Source organism: Kockovaella imperatae, assembly GCF_002102565.1.
Source record: "Kockovaella imperatae strain NRRL Y-17943 chromosome Unknown BD324scaffold_16, whole genome shotgun sequence".
Lineage (NCBI taxonomy): Eukaryota > Fungi > Basidiomycota > Tremellomycetes > Tremellales > Cuniculitremaceae > Kockovaella > Kockovaella imperatae.
In genome coordinates, this window is record NW_019028956.1 from 202,275 (window position 1) to 219,151 (window position 16,877).

General features: G+C 56.5%; 9 protein-coding genes across 9 annotated transcripts; 4 read left to right on the forward strand and 5 right to left on the reverse strand.

Annotated features, from left to right (window-relative positions):
• Positions 1 to 302: 302 nt before the first annotated feature.
• Positions 303 to 1,481, reverse strand: BD324DRAFT_187113 (hypothetical protein). Its single transcript, XM_022012127.1, has 2 exons — positions 1,049 to 1,481; positions 303 to 1,008 (listed from the first exon to the last, which is right to left on the reverse strand). Exons 1-2 carry the CDS (start codon positions 1,298 to 1,300, stop codon positions 361 to 363), a joined length of 900 nt encoding a protein of 299 aa, XP_021868263.1. The 5' UTR covers positions 1,301 to 1,481; the 3' UTR covers positions 303 to 360.
• Positions 1,429 to 3,483, reverse strand: BD324DRAFT_665417 (hypothetical protein; the record flags this gene model as incomplete). Its single annotated transcript, XM_022018911.1, has 6 exons — positions 1,429 to 2,213; positions 2,257 to 2,369; positions 2,410 to 2,544; positions 2,594 to 2,698; positions 2,739 to 2,830; positions 3,171 to 3,483. The coding sequence occupies 6 exons, from the start codon at positions 3,481 to 3,483 to the stop codon at positions 1,625 to 1,627; spliced, it is 1,347 nt and encodes a 448-aa protein (XP_021868264.1). The 3' UTR covers positions 1,429 to 1,624.
• A 58-nt stretch (positions 3,484 to 3,541) lies between these two features.
• Positions 3,542 to 4,789, forward strand: BD324DRAFT_637866 (small GTPase superfamily). The gene is made up of 10 exons (XM_022017058.1): positions 3,542 to 3,671; positions 3,715 to 3,755; positions 3,808 to 3,833; positions 3,882 to 3,898; positions 3,998 to 4,065; positions 4,107 to 4,119; positions 4,161 to 4,231; positions 4,281 to 4,289; positions 4,334 to 4,550; positions 4,619 to 4,789. Exons 1-10 carry the CDS (start codon positions 3,635 to 3,637, stop codon positions 4,717 to 4,719), a joined length of 600 nt encoding a protein of 199 aa, XP_021868265.1. The 5' UTR covers positions 3,542 to 3,634; the 3' UTR covers positions 4,720 to 4,789.
• A 340-nt stretch (positions 4,790 to 5,129) lies between these two features.
• On the reverse strand, positions 5,130 to 5,924 carry BD324DRAFT_653674 (hypothetical protein; the record flags this gene model as incomplete). The annotated part of the gene is made up of 3 exons (XM_022018689.1): positions 5,130 to 5,360; positions 5,398 to 5,598; positions 5,643 to 5,924. 3 exons carry the CDS (start codon positions 5,922 to 5,924, stop codon positions 5,130 to 5,132), a joined length of 714 nt encoding a protein of 237 aa, XP_021868266.1.
• A 179-nt stretch (positions 5,925 to 6,103) lies between these two features.
• On the forward strand, positions 6,104 to 8,408 carry BD324DRAFT_637869 (putative Fimbrin). The gene is made up of 9 exons (XM_022017059.1): positions 6,104 to 6,275; positions 6,315 to 6,402; positions 6,439 to 6,539; positions 6,580 to 6,767; positions 6,805 to 7,216; positions 7,256 to 7,646; positions 7,688 to 8,171; positions 8,214 to 8,273; positions 8,311 to 8,408. The coding sequence occupies exons 1-9, from the start codon at positions 6,199 to 6,201 to the stop codon at positions 8,382 to 8,384; spliced, it is 1,875 nt and encodes a 624-aa protein (XP_021868267.1). The 5' UTR covers positions 6,104 to 6,198; the 3' UTR covers positions 8,385 to 8,408.
• Positions 8,409 to 9,386, forward strand: BD324DRAFT_637873 (hypothetical protein). The gene is made up of 2 exons (XM_022017060.1): positions 8,409 to 9,140; positions 9,188 to 9,386. Exon 1 carries the CDS (start codon positions 8,414 to 8,416, stop codon positions 8,900 to 8,902), a length of 489 nt encoding a protein of 162 aa, XP_021868268.1. The 5' UTR covers positions 8,409 to 8,413; the 3' UTR covers positions 8,903 to 9,140; positions 9,188 to 9,386.
• Positions 9,387 to 13,573, reverse strand: BD324DRAFT_637880 (AEX-3 domain-domain-containing protein). The gene is made up of 17 exons (XM_022017061.1): positions 13,098 to 13,573; positions 12,768 to 13,059; positions 12,113 to 12,712; positions 12,019 to 12,068; positions 11,946 to 11,983; positions 11,702 to 11,909; positions 11,528 to 11,662; positions 11,436 to 11,480; positions 11,328 to 11,398; positions 11,194 to 11,291; positions 10,968 to 11,149; positions 10,819 to 10,930; positions 10,693 to 10,781; positions 10,541 to 10,655; positions 10,390 to 10,495; positions 10,009 to 10,345; positions 9,387 to 9,972 (listed from the first exon to the last, which is right to left on the reverse strand). The coding sequence occupies exons 1-17, from the start codon at positions 13,446 to 13,448 to the stop codon at positions 9,451 to 9,453; spliced, it is 3,351 nt and encodes a 1,116-aa protein (XP_021868269.1). The 5' UTR covers positions 13,449 to 13,573; the 3' UTR covers positions 9,387 to 9,450.
• BD324DRAFT_637887 (eukaryotic and archaeal DNA primase, large subunit-domain-containing protein) lies at positions 13,556 to 15,483 on the reverse strand. Its single transcript, XM_022017062.1, has 7 exons — positions 15,209 to 15,483; positions 14,915 to 15,172; positions 14,511 to 14,874; positions 14,201 to 14,467; positions 14,012 to 14,163; positions 13,675 to 13,974; positions 13,556 to 13,627 (listed from the first exon to the last, which is right to left on the reverse strand). Exons 1-7 carry the CDS (start codon positions 15,337 to 15,339, stop codon positions 13,564 to 13,566), a joined length of 1,536 nt encoding a protein of 511 aa, XP_021868270.1. The 5' UTR covers positions 15,340 to 15,483; the 3' UTR covers positions 13,556 to 13,563.
• BD324DRAFT_605342 (hypothetical protein) lies at positions 15,484 to 16,870 on the forward strand. The gene is made up of 2 exons (XM_022013999.1): positions 15,484 to 15,739; positions 15,778 to 16,870. The coding sequence occupies exons 1-2, from the start codon at positions 15,488 to 15,490 to the stop codon at positions 16,852 to 16,854; spliced, it is 1,329 nt and encodes a 442-aa protein (XP_021868271.1). The 5' UTR covers positions 15,484 to 15,487; the 3' UTR covers positions 16,855 to 16,870.
• The last annotated feature ends 7 nt before the right edge of the window (positions 16,871 to 16,877 follow it).

The following is a 16,877-nucleotide window of genomic DNA, read 5'->3' on the forward strand; positions in this document are numbered from 1 at the left end:
GAGGATCCAAGAGAAAGGCGACCATCCCAAGACATATGATACATTCTCCACGAGTGGCGGTCATGTCGCAGCCTTTGCTGCCACCCACGACGCCCCCTTTTATTTAACCAGTGCAGTGGCGCCGCCCTCCACTCCGCTTCTCCATGCTCACCTCCACAGGATCCAGCCGTCGCTGGCAGGCGCTAGAGTTGTCTGCGAGGGTTCGTGCAGTTGGGAGGCACAGACCACGCAGACCACCCTGTGAAGCAGCCCAAGCCACGACCTTGCATCCTATCGCCAGTGCCTACGGCACTGTCTCTGGCCTAGCTCAAGATCCTCGCCAGCGCCTGCGGCACTGCTTCTGACCCTGCGACCCGTCCCCTAGCTCAATATCCTCGCCAGTGCCTTGGGCATTTTCTCCCTCCAGCGTTTCTTCTTCCCACCCCTCGCCAGCGCCTGCTGCTGCCCGGTCTCGGTGGACCACCCGCTCCTTGTCGACAGCGTGTCGATACTCCTCTCCGACGCCCCGTCAAGCCCCACGATGATCGGCTCGAACTCCCTGACGCACTCTTCCAACTCTCCCACCGACGCACTCTCCAAGGACGACGTACTCGAACACGACGGCCTCCGCAAGTATCCTGGTTTCGGGGGTAAAAGCAGCGACTCCCCCGTGTCCCGCTTATCCACCAGACTCGTCAACGACTGTGTCGACTTTTTCTTCAGCGATGAGACCGAGCTCGACGATTTGAGCCTCCCGGGGGCCGCGACCGGCATCACGACCCCCTTCTTGAGTCCAGCTCGAGAAAATGTCGGCGGTATGGAGGAAGGTGAACTCGTCTTCTCCGCCACCCACATCCCGGTACCACCCTTTGGCTTGCGCTCATACCGCAAGAGGCTCACGCCGAGCTCCTGTCTCGACTGAAGCATCCTCGCGTGATACGACGGTCGCTTGTAAGATGACGGGGGCATCGCGACGTGTGTTGGGAACGTCATGGCGAGGTGCTCCCTCAACGGACGAGGTGCCGAAGCCTGTTTGTAAGCAACAACTCCTCCCCCGCCCATGACCCACCGGCAGATCGTGTTTCCCTCCGCCTCCGTCCCATCCGGCTACATACGCCTCTGCAGCCAGCCTCGAACTGAATGCCCTGCCGCCCTCCTGAGGGATCGTAAACACCCCTGCATCCCTCACACCGACGAAGAAATATCTCTGCCTCGACGGACCTGCAGCTACTGACCCCGCGTAGATCGCATCAAGGGTCTCGCTCGCCGTCGAAAGCGTCTCTGGGGACGCGAAGAGTGCTCTGGGTGGTGCGATGGGCATGATTGCTGTCGTGGAAGAAGAGATGCATGGTCTGGGAGTTCCTTTTTAGACGCTTCAGGGCATGCATCACAGATTTGCCCAAAGTGCCTCATCCTAGGCGGGAAAGAAAAAAGGTTGTAACACAGATCTCTGGGTTTAAAAAAACCCTTCCCGCCCCAATTATACATGTCGGGGTGGCGGTGGTGAAACCCGGGCGGTGAGCCTGAGCGGTGTTAAAGCCTGCTGCCTCCACCTACGTGGGTCCAGGAGTTGGTTGTATGAGGATGCTTGCAATCTTGGCAGGGGCTGCTCGCTTCTACGTCCTTGTTCCCACATCATCTCTACCTAATTGCCCGGCCTCCCAAGCATGGCCAGAAGCGAATTCACATCGCCCGGGGGTCCAGGTGGTCTGGCATATGGCGCCGGGGGAGGAGGAGGAGGTCGATAAGGCTGGGTGTAGGGTGCATATGACTGTGGCGGAGGCCTGTATGCCTGTCGTGGGTCCGCCGCATAGGGACGAGGAGGGGGTGGTGCAGGTGCCGGTGCCGGTGCCGGTGCCGGTGCCGGTGCCGCACTCCCCAGCGAGGCCAACAACTCCTGAACCCTCCTTGCCTGCTCCAACCTATCATCACCAGGCGGCGCCGCCGCTGCCACCGCCGCCTCGCCATACCTCGGCAGAGCTTGTCTCTCGGGCGATCGTCGATCCGGCCTTCTTCCTCTGACTTCTCCGTATCCAGGCCCTTGACCACTTCGAAAAGGCTTTGCATCCGTCCGTGGCGGAGGTCGTTCTGTCGCTGGAGGTGGGGGCAGATGACTATCCAGCTCGTCCCAGACGAATCGCAGTTCCAACGTCCCGCCCATGAACGGTTGATCGCCCATGCGATCGACAAAGAGAGCCGCACCACGACTGTCAAAGAACTCGACCACTTTTTGACTGTCACTGTCAGCGCCGCCGAAACCACCCCCCAAAAACCCACTTTGCATCCCTGCACGGCCGAACCATGCGCATCTCCCCAAATCTCTCCCCCGCCCGCCGCAACTCATACTCATCGAGATTTCGCTGCCCGTGAAGCGTCACGAGGATAGATCCCTGATTCAATCAGCCGGTCTCCCTTCCCCACCACACCCACTTGATTCTTGTCCCTGTCACACCTCGCATTCTGATCTTCCGGCCGAGGCAACGAGTAATGCACGTCGATAGGACGACCCTTGATATGTATCCCATGAGTTGCATCGCGAGCCTTTTCCGCTGCCCGGAGATCAAACTGGGCGGGGGAGAGTCTCAGCAGTGTAGAACAAAGGCGGCCCACTCACGTAGGTGACAAACACCATCCCCCGCTTCGAAACGAGGTCGAAAAATTCTTTGATCTCGCCGTGCTCTGCAAACGATGTCCTGAGTCGAGCGAGATCCGCGTCATACTGGCCATCATCAGCACGAGGCAACCTGAACCACACTCACCGAGACGTTTCTCACAAACAGCGTCCTGCATTTACGTTCCTTTGCCAGTCGAGCTTCCAAGTCGTGATCGCGGGCACCGAGGGGTCGTCGACCTGGCAGATGTGAGATACGGCCCGGGTTAGAGGGGATTCATCGGGGCGAGGATTCATCTGGCGAGGGAGGCTTAACTGGCGAGAGGAGACCCAACTGGCGAGAGGGGATTCATCTGGGCGAGGAGGGGGGTTCATCTGGCGAGAGGGGATCCATCTAGGCGAGAGCTCATGCCGTGCTCAACTCAAGCCGAGGCCCATGCCTCGCTCAACTCATGCCCCCGCTCATCACACACTCAGCCCTCGCTCATCCCCCGCTCATCACCCACTCAGCCCTCGCTCATCCCTTGCCTATCCCCCGCCCTCGCTCGCCCCTCGCTCGCTCGCCCCGTTTCACACTCACCATCGGGACTTTGTCTACCTCCACGATCACCTCTTCTGCCTCCCCTACCTCTGCCTCCACCCCCTCTGTCGCCAAAGTCTCCAGCGTGCGATGACTCGGCATATGGCGCATCATACCGTGGATAGGCGGGCATAGGCGGAGGGGGAGCTGGTCGAACATCTGGCCGCGGTGGGCCAGGAGGATAGTACGGCGCCGGGGGAGCTGAATTGACGGGCGGATAGACAGCATGAGGAGGGGGATACTGCTGTGGTGGTGGTGGTGGTGGTGGTGGTGGCCGTCCGTACCCCCCAGCAGCTGGAGGATAGTAGCTCATCGCTGTAGAGGTATGGATGGAAGAAAGTTTCAAACACCTGAATTACAAAATTCGTAATGCTCCTTTTTCTAACGGCCACCGGCCCCCCCTTTGTTGTCCCTCGCTATCATCTCGCCACCATCTCATCCCGCACATCACATTCAGCACGACCATGTCCAGGACCACCTCATTCAAGCTAGTCTTACTTGGTGAGCCGGTATTCTCGCGCGCCCCACTCATACACGGTCCCAGGCGAATCGGCCGTCGGCAAGAGCAGTCTAGTCTTGCGATTCGTAAGTGTGACTCCCCGCCCCTTGACGTATCCCGCTCAGCTGGGACGATTAGGTCCGCAACGAGTTCTCCGATTTCAGGTGGGTCCTCCCCCTCTCCCTCAGCAATCATCTCGCTGACGCTGACAGAGAGTCCACCATCGGTGAGTCTGACACTATGGCTCCACACTTCCGAAGAGCCCTGAACAGACCCCCCTCCCAGGCGGTGAGTTTTGGCTGCTCCGATCACCGCTTACGACCCCCAGCCGCATTCCTCACTCAAACGGTGGAACTGAACGAGACCACCTCGATCAAGTTTGAAATTTGGGATACCGTGAGTGACCATCCCCTCATACTTCTTCACTGACGTTTCAGGCTGGCCAAGAACGTGAGCAAGACAACCTCCCCTTCTCCACCTAAACGTCATAGGGTACAAATCCCTCGCCCCGATATACTTTCGCAACTCCAATGCCGCCGTGATCGTGTACGACATCACCCAGGTGAGTGTCCCCGGAACCCATTGAGCACCACTGACGGACCCTCTCAAAGCCACCCGACGTGAGTATACCCTTCCGAGATCCCTCCCACTGAACCCCGCTCAGACATCCTTCGAGAAAGCCAAATCCTGGGTCAAGGAACTCCAGCGCCAAGCCGACCCTTCCATCGTCATCATGCTCGTAGGCAACAAGCTGGACATGGAGTCGTCTAGAAAGACCCCGCGAGAGCTTGGCGAGAGATTTGCAGAGGAAGAGGGATTGTTGTTCACAGAGGCCAGCGCGAAGAGTGGGGACGGGGTGGAGGAGTTGTTCATGGAGATTGGTGAGTCAAGCGGATACTCGCAGAGCAGGGCTCGGCCCTCCCCGTTCCTCAGCTGACCTCCCCCCTAGCCAAAAAGCTTCCCCTCGCCCCACCACCCCAGCGCACCCTCGCCAAAGGCGTCAAGGTCCAAGGTAAAGCCGAAGAGACACCGTCCGCCTGCAACTGTTAGATTCATATTGTATACCGTGCCGTGCACATGTATGTGTTTTTATGTCTGTGCAATGACGCCACTTGCTTGACCGTTCTTGACCAGCTCCCGGCTCCCAACTCACCCACGCCATGCCGCCCTCTGGTCGACTGACCGTCACGCTCTGCTCTGCACTGGCCGCTCTTTCCGCCCCGAACTGTGCACCAGGATTCTCCTCTACCTCGACTCGGACGACCTCCGGACGCGTCAATAAGAGGCTCAATCGAGTCTTGGCAAGGCATACCCCGCGGTGAGTGACTCGGACCGGTTCAGATGGGCAGTGTGCCCCGGCATCAGAGAAGAATAGGTTCTCTGAGCAGCTCGCAACGAGAGCAGATACCGTGTCATTATGTACAACGTGTCGTTAAAAAAAAGTCGTCAAACCACCCCGATCACTTTGGCGGCACCTCACCACCCCTCGGGGCCCTCAGCATGGACGACTTGTTGGCCCTCGGCACAATGGTCGGCGCGCCCAAGCTCTTGACGACGCTGGCCCTCCGGTTCACCTTCTCCTCGTACGCTGCCTTGACCCTATCCTCCTTGATATTCGTCGCCGACTTTGTCGCCACCAGCGGCCCCTCCACCCCAGTCCTGAGCATGGACGAACGATTCGTTCGGGGTATCTGACGTCAGCGCCAACATCGAGAGCGTCTCGCTTACAATATGGGGTGCACTGAGACTCGCTGGAACGGCAATACTGGCCCTCCGCTTTGCCTGCTCTTCCCTCTCTCTTGCCTTGCTAGCAGCAGCTGCCGCTGCCATATCCTTCTTGGCAGACGTTTCAACCGTGCCCCCCGTCCTCAGTTTTGACGCTTTGGTCTCTCTCGGGGCAATGGACGGTTTGGACAGTGCGGCAACAGTCTTGGGCCACCGTCAGGAAACGAAATGACCTCTCTTTCACTCACTATGCCCAGTCCCTCTCGCTTGTGCCCAGGTGTCGACTTGAAATCAACCTCCTTTCTCTCCTCACTTGACGACGTTGGAGCAACCGGCTTGAGTCCTTGCCGCAAGGTGGCCGATTTGGTCATGCGTGGCCCGACATTGTCCTGTCGTGGTGGTGCAGGTCGTGCTTTGAAAGCCGTCGGAGGCGCTTGTTTCCGAGCCAAGGAGGAGAGGATGGGATCAGATCGTACATCTTGGGACGTCAGCGACGTGACGCTCGCCGGGCGAGTGGGGTCCGATGCCATCGCAACGGGATGTGGGGGTGGAATGGATAGATTTGACGCCTCAGATTCGATGTGACGCCTCAGATACGTTGCCTTTAGCTCTGCCTCGAGTCAATGTACAACACCTCGTCGCTATGTTGAAAGGCCCCCCCCCGGCAGCGCAATGTTGTTGTTGTGAAACATGATATCCCACGTGGCAACGGTTCCTGAGATTTTGCTTCCGTTCTTCGCACCCCCCGCCTCGTGACGTCGTTCGCAGGACCAACTTCAATGTTCATCCGTTATACCATTCACCATGCAAGCAATCAAGCTGGGCAAAAAGTACCCCGACCTCAAGCAAGATGAGATCTTTGACCTCATCAACAAGTTCAAGTGAGTCTCCCTGCCACCACCCTCTCGCTCACCCGCTAGGCAAATCGATGTCGAAGACCGAGGATCTCTAGACAAAGCCGAGGTCATTTCCGCACTGCAATCGTCTGGTGATGCAGACTACGACTCGGTGGGTTGACTCGTACACTCCTGAGCTAATGGAGAGGCCCGTGAAACCCTCAAAAGCGTCAACGTCGACTCGTCCGGCCGACTTGAAGTCGAAGATTGGGTCCAGCTGCATTCCCTCCTCAAAGCGGGCAAGAACAAGTGAGTCATCACACGAATGGGACCCCCTCCTTGACGGCAGTCTTGAATCGAACAAGGGCAAAATCTCGGTCAAGGGCACGGCTGGAACCAATGCCCAGCACACTGTCAACGAAGACGAGCGTCGGTCATTCACTGATCACATCAACGGAGTCCTCGGGGGAGACAAAGATCTGGAACATGTCCTGCCCATTCCCACCGACACGATGCAATTGTTTGACGAGTGCAAAGGTGGGTGACCTCAAACCACACCAACTGACCTCCTAAGACGGTCTGGTCCTCTCCAAACTCATCAACGATTCGGTCCCTGAAACGATCGACGAGCGAGTCCTTAACAAACCCACCGTAGCCAAGGCCACTGGCAAGGCCAAGCCACTTAATGCCTTCCAAATGACTGAGAACAACAACATTGTCATCTCCTCGGCAAAAGGTATCGGCTGCTCCGTCGTCAACGTCGGATCGCAGGATCTCGTCGAGGGTCGAGAGCACTTGATCCTCGGTCTCATCTGGCAAATCATCCGTCGCGGATTGTTGAGCAAGATTGACATCAAGATTCACCCCGAGTTGTATCGCTTGTTGGAGGATGGCGAGACGATGGAAGAATTCTTGCGACTTCCACCCGACCAGATCCTCTTGCGTTGGTTCAACTACCATCTCAAGGCCGCCGGGTGGCAGCGAAGGTGAGCCACCCCCAATCACCCTGGGCTGAATACCCTTAGGGTGACCAACTTTACCAAAGATGTCTCGGACGGAGAAAACTACACAGTCCTGCTCAACCAGCTCAAACCTGATGAATGTTCCCGGTCCCCGCTCCAAACTCGCGACCTGCACAAGCGTGCCGAAGAGATCCTCCAAAACGCCGACAAGATTGGCTGCAGACGCTTCCTCACCCCCAACTCGCTCGTCTCTGGAAACCCCAAGCTCAACCTCGCCTTTGTCGCCAACCTGTTCAACACGTGGCCCGGCCTCGCTCCTCTCGAAGAGACCGAAGCACCACCCCCTATCGAAGACTTTGACGCGGAGGGCGAACGCGAGGCGCGAGTCTTCACCCTCTGGCTCAACTCGCTCGACGTGGACCCAGGAGTCTACAACTTGTTTGAGGATCTCAAAGTGGGTTCCCAAGAACTGATATGAGGCTGACGTTCATCAAGGACGGCAATGTGCTTCTCCAAGGATTCGACAAGGTCATTCCCGGCTCGGTCATCTGGCGCCGTGTCTCCAAACCGCGTGAGGGTCAGGAGCTTTCCCGATTCAAGGCCGTCGAAAACACAAACTACGCCGTCGACCTTGCCAAAGCCAACGGCATGCACATTGTGGGCATCCAAGGCGCCGATATCGTCGACGGGACACGCACCCTCGTCCTCGGTCTCGTGTGGCAGCTCATGCGTCTGTCCATCAATCAAACGCTCGCCTCGATCTCGAAAGATGGCAAGGGCGTGACGGATCAGGAGATCGTGCGATGGGCCAACGATACGGTGAAGAAGGGTGGCAAAAGTAGCACGATGAGAAGCTTCAAGGATCCAAGTCTGTCCAACGGCGTCTTCTTCCTCGACTTGCTCAACGGAGTCAAACCGGGCATCGTAGACTACTCTTTGGTCAACAACGGCACGGACGAAGAGTCCAAACGGATGAACGGTGAGTTTGGATCTCCGTGCGAGCGCTGATGACACCACCCAGCCAAACTGGCCATCTCCATCGCCCGAAAGCTCGGCGCGTTGATCTTCCTCGTTCCAGAGGGTGAGTGCGACCGGTCCCGACTTGGCCCTGACGACAGACATCGTCGAGACCCGTCCGAGATTGATTCTGACGTTTGTGGGAGCCCTGTGGAGTGCCTCGTTGCACCAATAACAGAAAGCATGCATCTGATGTGTCACTGCATGCTGCTGATGCTGTCCTTCTCCGCCCTTGGCCGCCGGCGCCACCGTCTCAGCTCCTCTTCGTACGTCTGGCCACCGTTCTGCAGATGCATCCAGAACGACGCTTTCCTCTCCTCCTCTGGCAACCCCTTGACAGACTCCTCCCACATTCTCCGCCTCTGTGTAGCAAACGCAATCACCTCTTGGCGTCTCTCCTCGTGTGATCCGCCATGGGGAAACAGCTTATCGTGCCGTAATAGCCCACTCGATTCCGCGCTTGCCAAGACGTTGAAACGAAGATTGACCCTCTCAAGCGAATACTCTAGGGTCCTCACGCGTTTACCCATGGCAAGGACCTCTGCCTTTGACGGTACAGTGGACGTGTCTCTTCTGAGCTGGGCCCAGAGATCCTTCAATATCCGTTTTTCCCCATCAGGGTCTGAGGTGACGGTGGCTTTACTCAATCAGCCGTGCGCCAAGGTCGACTCACTCTCCGACTCGAGGTCATAATACAGGCATATGTAGTGCTTGACAATCTCCATCTTGACGCTCGGCTCATCTTGAAACGCGTCTCTTTTCACATTCAAATCTCCGACAAGGGTGACCAGCTCTCCTAGAATTGGCGCAGGGGCGACAGGAACATGTGGATGTACACTATTCCACTGCTCGATGGCCGCCACGGCTTTTGCGACTCCCACATCCGACATGAACAACCTGCTCCCTTTGGTGACGGATGCCATGTACTGAGGTGAGCGAGTTTCCTGCGGTACTCCTCACCATTGAACCATCTTTCAGCTCCTGGACAAATTCTTCCTGAAACGTCGGGGAGAATGCGAGCCTGAGATCGAAGAACGTGTCGCTCCATGCCTTCTTCTGGGTCTCGAGCCAGCTCATGTCTAGGCGGGGGATGTAGCTTTCAAGACTCTTCGGCTATAAATAGAGTCAACAGGTGCAGCGGTGGCGGGACCTCGATCCGCTGCTGCAGCCCCCAGCCTTATCTTGAACATAATGCATGAAGCGTGTACACAACTCGACGCACTCCTAAGGCCACGGTCGGATCACTCCGCCACGCCGAGACGACCCTTCCCAACGTCTTCATCGACCAACCCACCAGCTTCCGATGCCAAAGGTGTGAGGATGGAATCCTCATCAAACGTCGAATCACTCGTCAGGCGAACATGCTCGGTCTGCCCGACTGAGCTGTCCGACGCCGATCGATCCAATCCATCGCGCACGTCTCCGACCGACTCGGGGCGCCGTTTGATCCTCAGCGACACGCCTCGCGGGATGAGACCCAGCTCCGTCGCGGAAAGTCGGCGTCGACTGTCGAGCTCCTCGACTTTGGTGGTCCAGGTCGATCGTGGACTATGCGACAATTGCACGTCGAGAGACGATGGGCTGAGCGAGTCAAGGGTCGGCTTCACTTTGAACGTCTCAACAGAGCCATTAGGCTCTTTCGTCTTGTCCAGCGAAAAAGTCTCGGTGAGATCCACCTCGTCCTTGTCATCCGCATCAGTATCGGTCGTCGCGACGCTGTTCGTCCTCGTGTGGCTCGACACGTTGCAGAGGGCCATCTCGAGCTGAAAGTCAGTTCCATTCTTGGGCGCAATGCTCACCTTTTGCTGAATACTGGCGATTCGCGCTGCGATGCCATCCGTTTTCTCCCACATCATCCGTTCTTGCTCAATCTCAGCCGGTAACAGATGTCTCGCGTGGCCTTTCGCCACGCCAAGGACGCTGACGGGCTGAGATTCCATCGTGAGCCTCGACAAGCCCGACTGGGCACTGTCCCGTGTGCCGGGTCGACCCCTGGTGTGCGGAGAGCAGCAAACAGAGGAGCCTGAAGGAGTCGACGGACGCGTATCGTCTCTATACCCCTTTGACAATGCCGTATTGATCTGGTTCTCAAACATGTTCATAATCTCCTCTCGCTCCTTTTCGAGTTCTTGAATTCTAAGACGGGCTCAGCTCGCGACGACGCTCCTCGTCTCCCTCACGATTGATGCATATCGGAGAGCTGTCGCATAGCTTCTGCTCGAGCCCCCTCCGTCTGCTTGAGACGTTCCTCGAGGTCATGGTTGACCTTGGTCTGCTCATTCGCGACTGAGTGTGTGAGTCAACCCAAACCCCGCCCGTCGTTCGCCTCACTGTTCGACAATCGTCTCGCCTCTCGCTTTTCCCGCTCAATCTTTTGCTTGAGATCGCTCGCTTCAAACGCCAAATTTTCGGCATACTTTTCAAACGACTCGAATTGAGACCGCCACTGTGTGATTCAGCGCCAGCATCCCGCCATGACTCACATGCTCTCCTTCCGAGGCCATCTTCTGAAGTCGCTTGTTGATTCTCGCGACTTTGCGTTCGAGATCATCACGCGCCTCGACATAGTGCACTAGCGTCAATCCAGATGGGCTATCTTTGCCACCTACGAGCTCGCTTCCTCATCATCGTCTTTGCCAATTGCTCGCCGGCTGTCAGCTGAGCCTCTTGGCGTCCCATGCCACTTTTCGTCAATCGCTTGATCAAACTCGGTTTCTTGTGCTGGTCGAATTCAGCCGCGGCCTCGCCGTGGTCTCACCTTGTCCAAAAGAACCTTGTCAAACGCCGTGATGATCTCACTGTGCTTCCACCATGTAGGCGATCTGAGTCGCTCGCCAAGGTAGGTCGGTCGTTGTGGACCATGGACGAAACGGTTGACGTTTCGGAAAGCGCCCCGGGGGTACGAGATTTTGAACTCGATAGGAATGTTTCGCTCCATGGCTTGAGGGAGGAATCAGCAGTGTCACCACGTCACTAGACCTCACGAAAGCCCGGTCCAAACGCAGACATGATCCTCGCCTTTGCCTTGTCCCTCTTGGATCGAGTCGAGATGACATTGGGTGGAGATCGACACGAGAGCGAACTAGATGAGTCAGATGGACGCCCCTTATTGACCCACTTTGTGTCTAGATCGACCACCACCACCTCGTTTGGGATCGTCACCATGTAGCGGCATTCGCTCGGCATGCCCTTGGCAGTGAGCGAAAAACATGGATGTGCCACTCACGATGATGTACGGCCCTGGGTCCTCGATCACAAAGGTCACATCGCGCTAAATTCGTCAGCCCAAAAAGCCCCACGATTCTTTTTTTGCCTCACGCAATGCAACATGGGCATGGCGAGTCCATCCCAGCCCCTCAGCTCGACGATGTACTGCAGCGTCGACACTGCAATGTTGAGCAACGCAGGATGCTTGGAGAAAAACATGATCCGGCCAGAGTTGGACAATGCCACCTGAGCCTCAGCCCCGGCTCAGTCCTTCATCTCACCCACCTCTGCACAGGTCAAAAGATGATCCAAGTCCAGCGCTTGAAACAATGGCCACAGCTGGAAATCGACCTTGACGATGCCCCGCTCAAAATCCAAAGCGCCCGGCATGACGCCTTCGATGGTCACACCCTCTTTGGATCGATTGCCCACAAAGAGTGAGAACGTCTCGCCAGGTCGAGGCGTGTCGCGATTGAGGATTCGACACATTTGACTGACGGTCAGGGGCGAGAAGATGCCTCGCACTCACGCCATGTGAAATTTTGCATTCTTTGCGTACATGGACCACTGCCGTCAGCTTTTGCGACTCGTTCAAGACTTGCATTCAACCGAAGGTAATCCTGCATCACATCGTAGATGGGATGTCGCGACACTGTGTGTGTCAGCACTTCAACTCCGGCAAAGGGCCCAACCTACCCAAGGTGATGGCATAGGGCGTCCAAAAGGTGTCGCCTCCATCCTCAAACACTGGCGCGTCTCCAGGCCAGTCGTCCATCGACCAACCACTCCTGAGATGCTTTCGCCTCGTCGATACACTGTCCCGATCCAAATCACTCGTCATCTGCTCCGCCTCACTCCCCGTAAAGTCGACACTGGATGTACGGGACAGTCCCCATGGCACGTTTGAACGCCACCTGAGCTTTTCCGTCGACAGGGGAGGAGGTCGCTTCAACAGTTGCGCTCGGAGCGTTTCGAGCCCACCCGCCTTGACCCTTTCTGCATTCTCCTTGATGGCCTTCAATGCCACCACCTTGTCAGGCTCGACATGGGTCCAGACGGTCAATGTGACGCCATGAAAAGCGAGTTCCGTCGCCGCGGACATGTTACGAGCGTGTCGAGTGAGGGAGGAGGTGGGATCGAGGACAGAGTCTTCGGGTACAGAGGCCGTCGAGTCAAAGTTGCTCTCGACGTCGAGTCGGGTCCTCGCCACCGCTACTAGGGTGTCATGCTTTGGTATCGTAAAGGAAAACGCGTGACAGGTGGTAGGTGGAGCAAGCGTGGAGTTGATCACCTCGACTTGGACCCGTCAGCGAAGGGTCCAAGGGGGAACTCGCCCGGGCCCGACACTCACCGTCTCTGGGATGCGCATACTTGAGCGTCTTGTCAAGCAGCTTCAATGGACCGTCTGGTCCAGCGTCAGGCACGTATGCTGAACGGTGAGGCTTTCCACTCGAGTTGGCAAACGAGTTGAGACTCGAGTTTCCCTTTTTCCCCCTTGACAGGTCTTTGAGCCAATCTTGGGTCTTTTGACCAGAGTACGCAGAACCAAGGACGTCGGGTCGCCAGAAGAATCCCATAGAGTCTTCCATGTGAGCCATACCTCGCGTCGCGTCGGGATCTGCAAACGACCACTCGGCAAAGTCCTGAAAGGGTCAGCAGAGATCGCCTATCCTTGGCTCACCCTTGGAACGCCCGAGACGAGGTAGAACGAGGCAAGTCTGGCATGGGGGTCGAGACCAAGGACCTTGTCCGCTTTGGCCTTGCTGCTTCCGATGGTGGTGGAAGATCCGTTCTGTAGATGTGCAAAGGTCGCCAGGACGCCGTGTCGGAGAAGATCCTCGACCTTGTCCTCTGCTTCGGCGTGATCTGACTCGTACATGTCGTTGGGGGAGAGGGGTTGACCGTTGAGAGGGGAGGGCCTCATTGGTATGGTAGGCGACGATTGTGCTCCGGAACCCTGTCGAGGGATATAGGGGATAGCTGGGTAGCGATGGATGCTGCCAAAGTGACCCGGTCGGGACTGGTGAGCCATGGGGCCGTGATGGTCGTCCAAAAAGGGGTCAAAGGATGGTAAGAAATGTGGCAAAAGAATCAGTGTGTCAATCCCCAGCGTCAGACGTTTCTAGACAAAATACACTAAGCATGCATCAATCCATCTTCACATCCTCATCCCCGCCGCCCTCCTTTGCCTTGATGGCCTCCATCCGATCTCTGCATTCACATTTAGCATTTCCCTCTCCCCTCACCTGACTGCTCACCTCTCCATCTCCCTACTCCTATCCACAAACTTGTTGGGATGAGTCACCGTCTCACCATCTGGACCTAGACCTTGTCCCTTTTTCAACCCATGAGTCACTTCAAAGACCCTCGTGCACGCCACATGATAGTGAGACGTCTTGACGCTATCGAGAATGTCACGCATCTCGGGTGATGATCTGTCCAATTGAGGGTACGTCGACAGCAGAAAAATCACGAGATTATCGGGTGAAAAGTGACGGAAAGGACAGCCGTGAGAATCTTGCGTGCCGGGTTGGTTGATAGTGAGGATGGCTTGGCAACTGGATGGTTTCAGCTTTGCCCCCAACTCTGCTTCACCTCTTTGGTGCATAATTCATCCGCTTGCCCTCTTGTCCGTACCCATGGCGAATGTTATACTTGTACTCCTTGTTAAACTTGTCGTCCGACATGGTGGCCCCGTACATCCGTCTCCAAAACACGACCGCCTCGTCGAGAGGAAGTCCGATACCCTGATTCGTCAGCATGCGCGTTTGGGTGCACACTTGCCTTCAGGAACAGACCCAATTGGAGCCTTGCGAAATGTTTCAAGTGGTGATCACGCTTGAGTCTATCGTACAGATTCCGCATACAAGGTGGGAAATGCTTCCGAGCGACATCATCCACCATGTCTGCCGTGACTGTCGTCCCGTTCCCATCGGATTCCGATTGATACTCGGCGGCTCCGAGTCCAGAGAGAAAGGAGGTGGCGAGGTGGTCAAGCACAGGCCCGAGTCGTTCATCTTCGTCCAATCGAGGGAGGTTTTTCGCCGTGAGCTGGAAAAGGTCAGCAAAAAGGGGGGGCGGCGTGTGGCCTCACCTCTAAAGCCCTCTCCAATCTCGATCCAAAGGCCTGCAGCACCAAGCTGATTTGCAAACTCTGAGGCACATAGGCCATCCCACCGTTGATGTAAACCCTTCGTTGACCCACGAGATCCGGGACAGTGTGCCACGGGACCTTGAACCAGCTCTCCGCTCTAAACGCCTCGTCTTTGCTCGTTCCACTGGTCCACAGACACGTCTTGAGTTCCGTCTCCAGCCTCGCCTTTTCACCCGCATCGACAAGCTGCCAGTCAAACTGAAGTGATTTGAGAAACGCTGCTCGTTCGGCTGCGTCGTCGGTCTCGAAACGTTGGCGAAAGAGTGCCAGTTCAGAACGGAGAAACCTCGCCCTCAGATCGGGACTGAAGAGGTTAGCCAAGGAACACGAGACCATGCACTCACCTTCTGCAAAACGCCAGACGCAACACCCAGTGACCAATCTCATCCTTTCTCCGTTCCTCCAACACGTTTACGTTTCTCGCGGTATTAGACGACAAGGGGAGGTGCTGTTTGAGATACGTCCCCACGGCCGACGAAAACTGAGGAAACGGCAGAGATCGATGAGACAACGCCTCGATATGCGTCAAGACGCGGAGCCTTGCAATGGCAAAGACTTCAAACTCTTCGAGCGTAATGTCCAGCACTGGCGGTTGGTCATAGCTACCCGGTCAGACATGTCCTCGCAGCGTAACGCACAAATTGAGCCGATACGGCCAACGGGACGACGACGACGACGACGAAGACGACGCAGAGGTCGATTGTCGTTTGTTGATCTTGACATCGGCCGTCAAGGCGGGCAGGTTATGACGAGTGCTCGGCTTGAACATGGTGGGTACAGTAACGATCCAAAAAGTCAATGTTGTCGCGACGCGTCCACCATGAGATGACGGAGATGAGTCGTCGGAGATGAGTCGATCTCCGTCACCTCAAGGGATACTTTCCAGCACAACCTTTCTCTTGTTCATCCTACATACCATGCGCAACCTCGTCATCTACCTGTCCGCCTTGACGGCTCTCTCAAGCCATGCATACAAGCACGAGGCGGCACAACTTCGTGACTTGCTCGCTTACCCCAAGTATGAGATCCAGTTCTTGAACGACCTACCCATCTCGTGGTCGGATGCCGATCGGGTCGAGAAGGAGGGTCTTGAGAGGGCAGAAGAATGGTCCGAGTTGAGATTGAAGGAGCGGAAGGAGCTCGGCGATGGATCGGATGTGCCTTTAAAGGTGAATCAAAAACGTGCCCGCTCGCTGACCCCTTCCAGGACCGTTTGGAGATCATCCCGATGACGTTCACCCCTGCCGGAAGCGACTCGGCCGCTGAATACCTCTGTCTCTTACCGCCGAAGAATGTGACTTCCGCTCAGACCCTCCGATTGAAATCTGAATCTCATGAAGAGCTGGATCCTGCCCAATCGTGGGCGGCCATGTCACACCTCGACGGCAAGTGTCTTTACTCCACCCTCGGATGGTTCACCTATTCGTACTGCCACAACTCGCACATTCGCCAGTTTCGAGCGGCCCGCCATACCCATCCACACCCTCCTGGAGGCTACGAACCGGAGGAAGACACCTCTTACGAGGCGTACACGTTGGGTCAAAAGGGATCTAGACGACCTTCCAGAGCTGCCGCCGAGTCGAACGCGGTATCATTCGGTCTCGGCGCTTCCTCTCGCTACCTCGTGCAGCGTTGGTCGGATGGGACACTGTGCGACAAGACCAAGAGACCTCGCGAGGTGGAAGTACAGATTCATTGCAGTATGACGACTACGGATATCATCTATCTCGTCAAGGAGATGACCACTTGTCAATACGTCGTGGTGATACACTCCCCGCACCTGTGCAGTCTGCCCGGGTTCAGAGCGCCTCAGGTTGATGTAGAGCCCGCGGGGATACAGTGTCGTCAATCCATCAGCGATCAGGACTTTGAAAGTTGGTTCAGCTCCCCGAAGGAGGAACGCGAGGGGAGACTCATGTTGCCAGGAGACAGGCGAGAGGCGGAAAAAGTGATGGAAGAAAAGAAGATGCCAATCGACGGCCTCGCGTCGTTAGACGACAAGGCATTGATGAGCCTCTTTGAAGGCGCCATCAAAGCTCTGCAAAGCGACAACGTGGCGGACATGACGGACGATGAGGAGGTTATGTATCTCGCACTGGTCGAGGACGCCGAGGGTAACGTGGTGATCGAGACATCCAACGAGATGAATCAGATCAAAGAAGCGGACAAGATGTTGGAGGTGGTCAAGGGGTTCTTGGAACAGAAGCGGAAGCCCGCGAGGGAGGAGGAGGAGGAGGACAAGGATGGGCAGCAGGCGGATGACCACGTGAGAGATGAGTTGTAATGTATTTATGTATCGGCATTTGC

Coding starts and splice junctions, on each gene's coding strand:
- BD324DRAFT_605342 (XM_022013999.1), top strand. CDS start 15,488: ATGCGCAACCTCGTCATCTACCTGTCCGCCTTGACGGCTCTCTCAAGC. Junction 15,740..15,777: donor GATCGGATGTGCCTTTAAAG/GTGAATCAAAAA, acceptor GACCCCTTCCAG/GACCGTTTGGAGATCATCCC.
- BD324DRAFT_637869 (XM_022017059.1), top strand. CDS start 6,199: ATGCAAGCAATCAAGCTGGGCAAAAAGTACCCCGACCTCAAGCAAGAT. Junction 8,172..8,213: donor AGAGTCCAAACGGATGAACG/GTGAGTTTGGAT, acceptor GACACCACCCAG/CCAAACTGGCCATCTCCATC. Junction 8,274..8,310: donor GATCTTCCTCGTTCCAGAGG/GTGAGTGCGACC, acceptor CCCTGACGACAG/ACATCGTCGAGACCCGTCCG.
- BD324DRAFT_637866 (XM_022017058.1), top strand. CDS start 3,635: ATGTCCAGGACCACCTCATTCAAGCTAGTCTTACTTG. Junction 3,672..3,714: donor ATTCAAGCTAGTCTTACTTG/GTGAGCCGGTAT, acceptor ACACGGTCCCAG/GCGAATCGGCCGTCGGCAAG. Junction 3,756..3,807: donor GCAGTCTAGTCTTGCGATTC/GTAAGTGTGACT, acceptor TGGGACGATTAG/GTCCGCAACGAGTTCTCCGA.
- BD324DRAFT_637880 (XM_022017061.1), bottom strand. CDS start 13,448: ATGGCTCACCAGTCCCGACCGGGTCACTTTGGCAGCATCCATCGCTAC. Junction 10,782..10,818: donor GATGATGAGGAAGCGAGCTC/GTAGGTGGCAAA, acceptor GATTGACGCTAG/TGCACTATGTCGAGGCGCGT. Junction 9,973..10,008: donor TCGCCAGTATTCAGCAAAAG/GTGAGCATTGCG, acceptor ACTGACTTTCAG/CTCGAGATGGCCCTCTGCAA.
- BD324DRAFT_187113 (XM_022012127.1), bottom strand. CDS start 1,300: ATGCCCATCGCACCACCCAGAGCACTCTTCGCGTCCCCAGAGACGCTT. Junction 1,009..1,048: donor GAGGGAAACACGATCTGCCG/GTGGGTCATGGG, acceptor GCTTACAAACAG/GCTTCGGCACCTCGTCCGTT.
- BD324DRAFT_637873 (XM_022017060.1), top strand. CDS start 8,414: ATGCTGCTGATGCTGTCCTTCTCCGCCCTTGGCCGCCGGCGCCACCGT.
- BD324DRAFT_637887 (XM_022017062.1), bottom strand. CDS start 15,339: ATGTTCAAGCCGAGCACTCGTCATAACCTGCCCGCCTTGACGGCCGAT. Junction 14,164..14,200: donor AATTGGGTCTGTTCCTGAAG/GCAAGTGTGCAC, acceptor CTGACGAATCAG/GGTATCGGACTTCCTCTCGA. Junction 13,628..13,674: donor AGGAGTAGGGAGATGGAGAG/GTGAGCAGTCAG, acceptor ATGTGAATGCAG/AGATCGGATGGAGGCCATCA.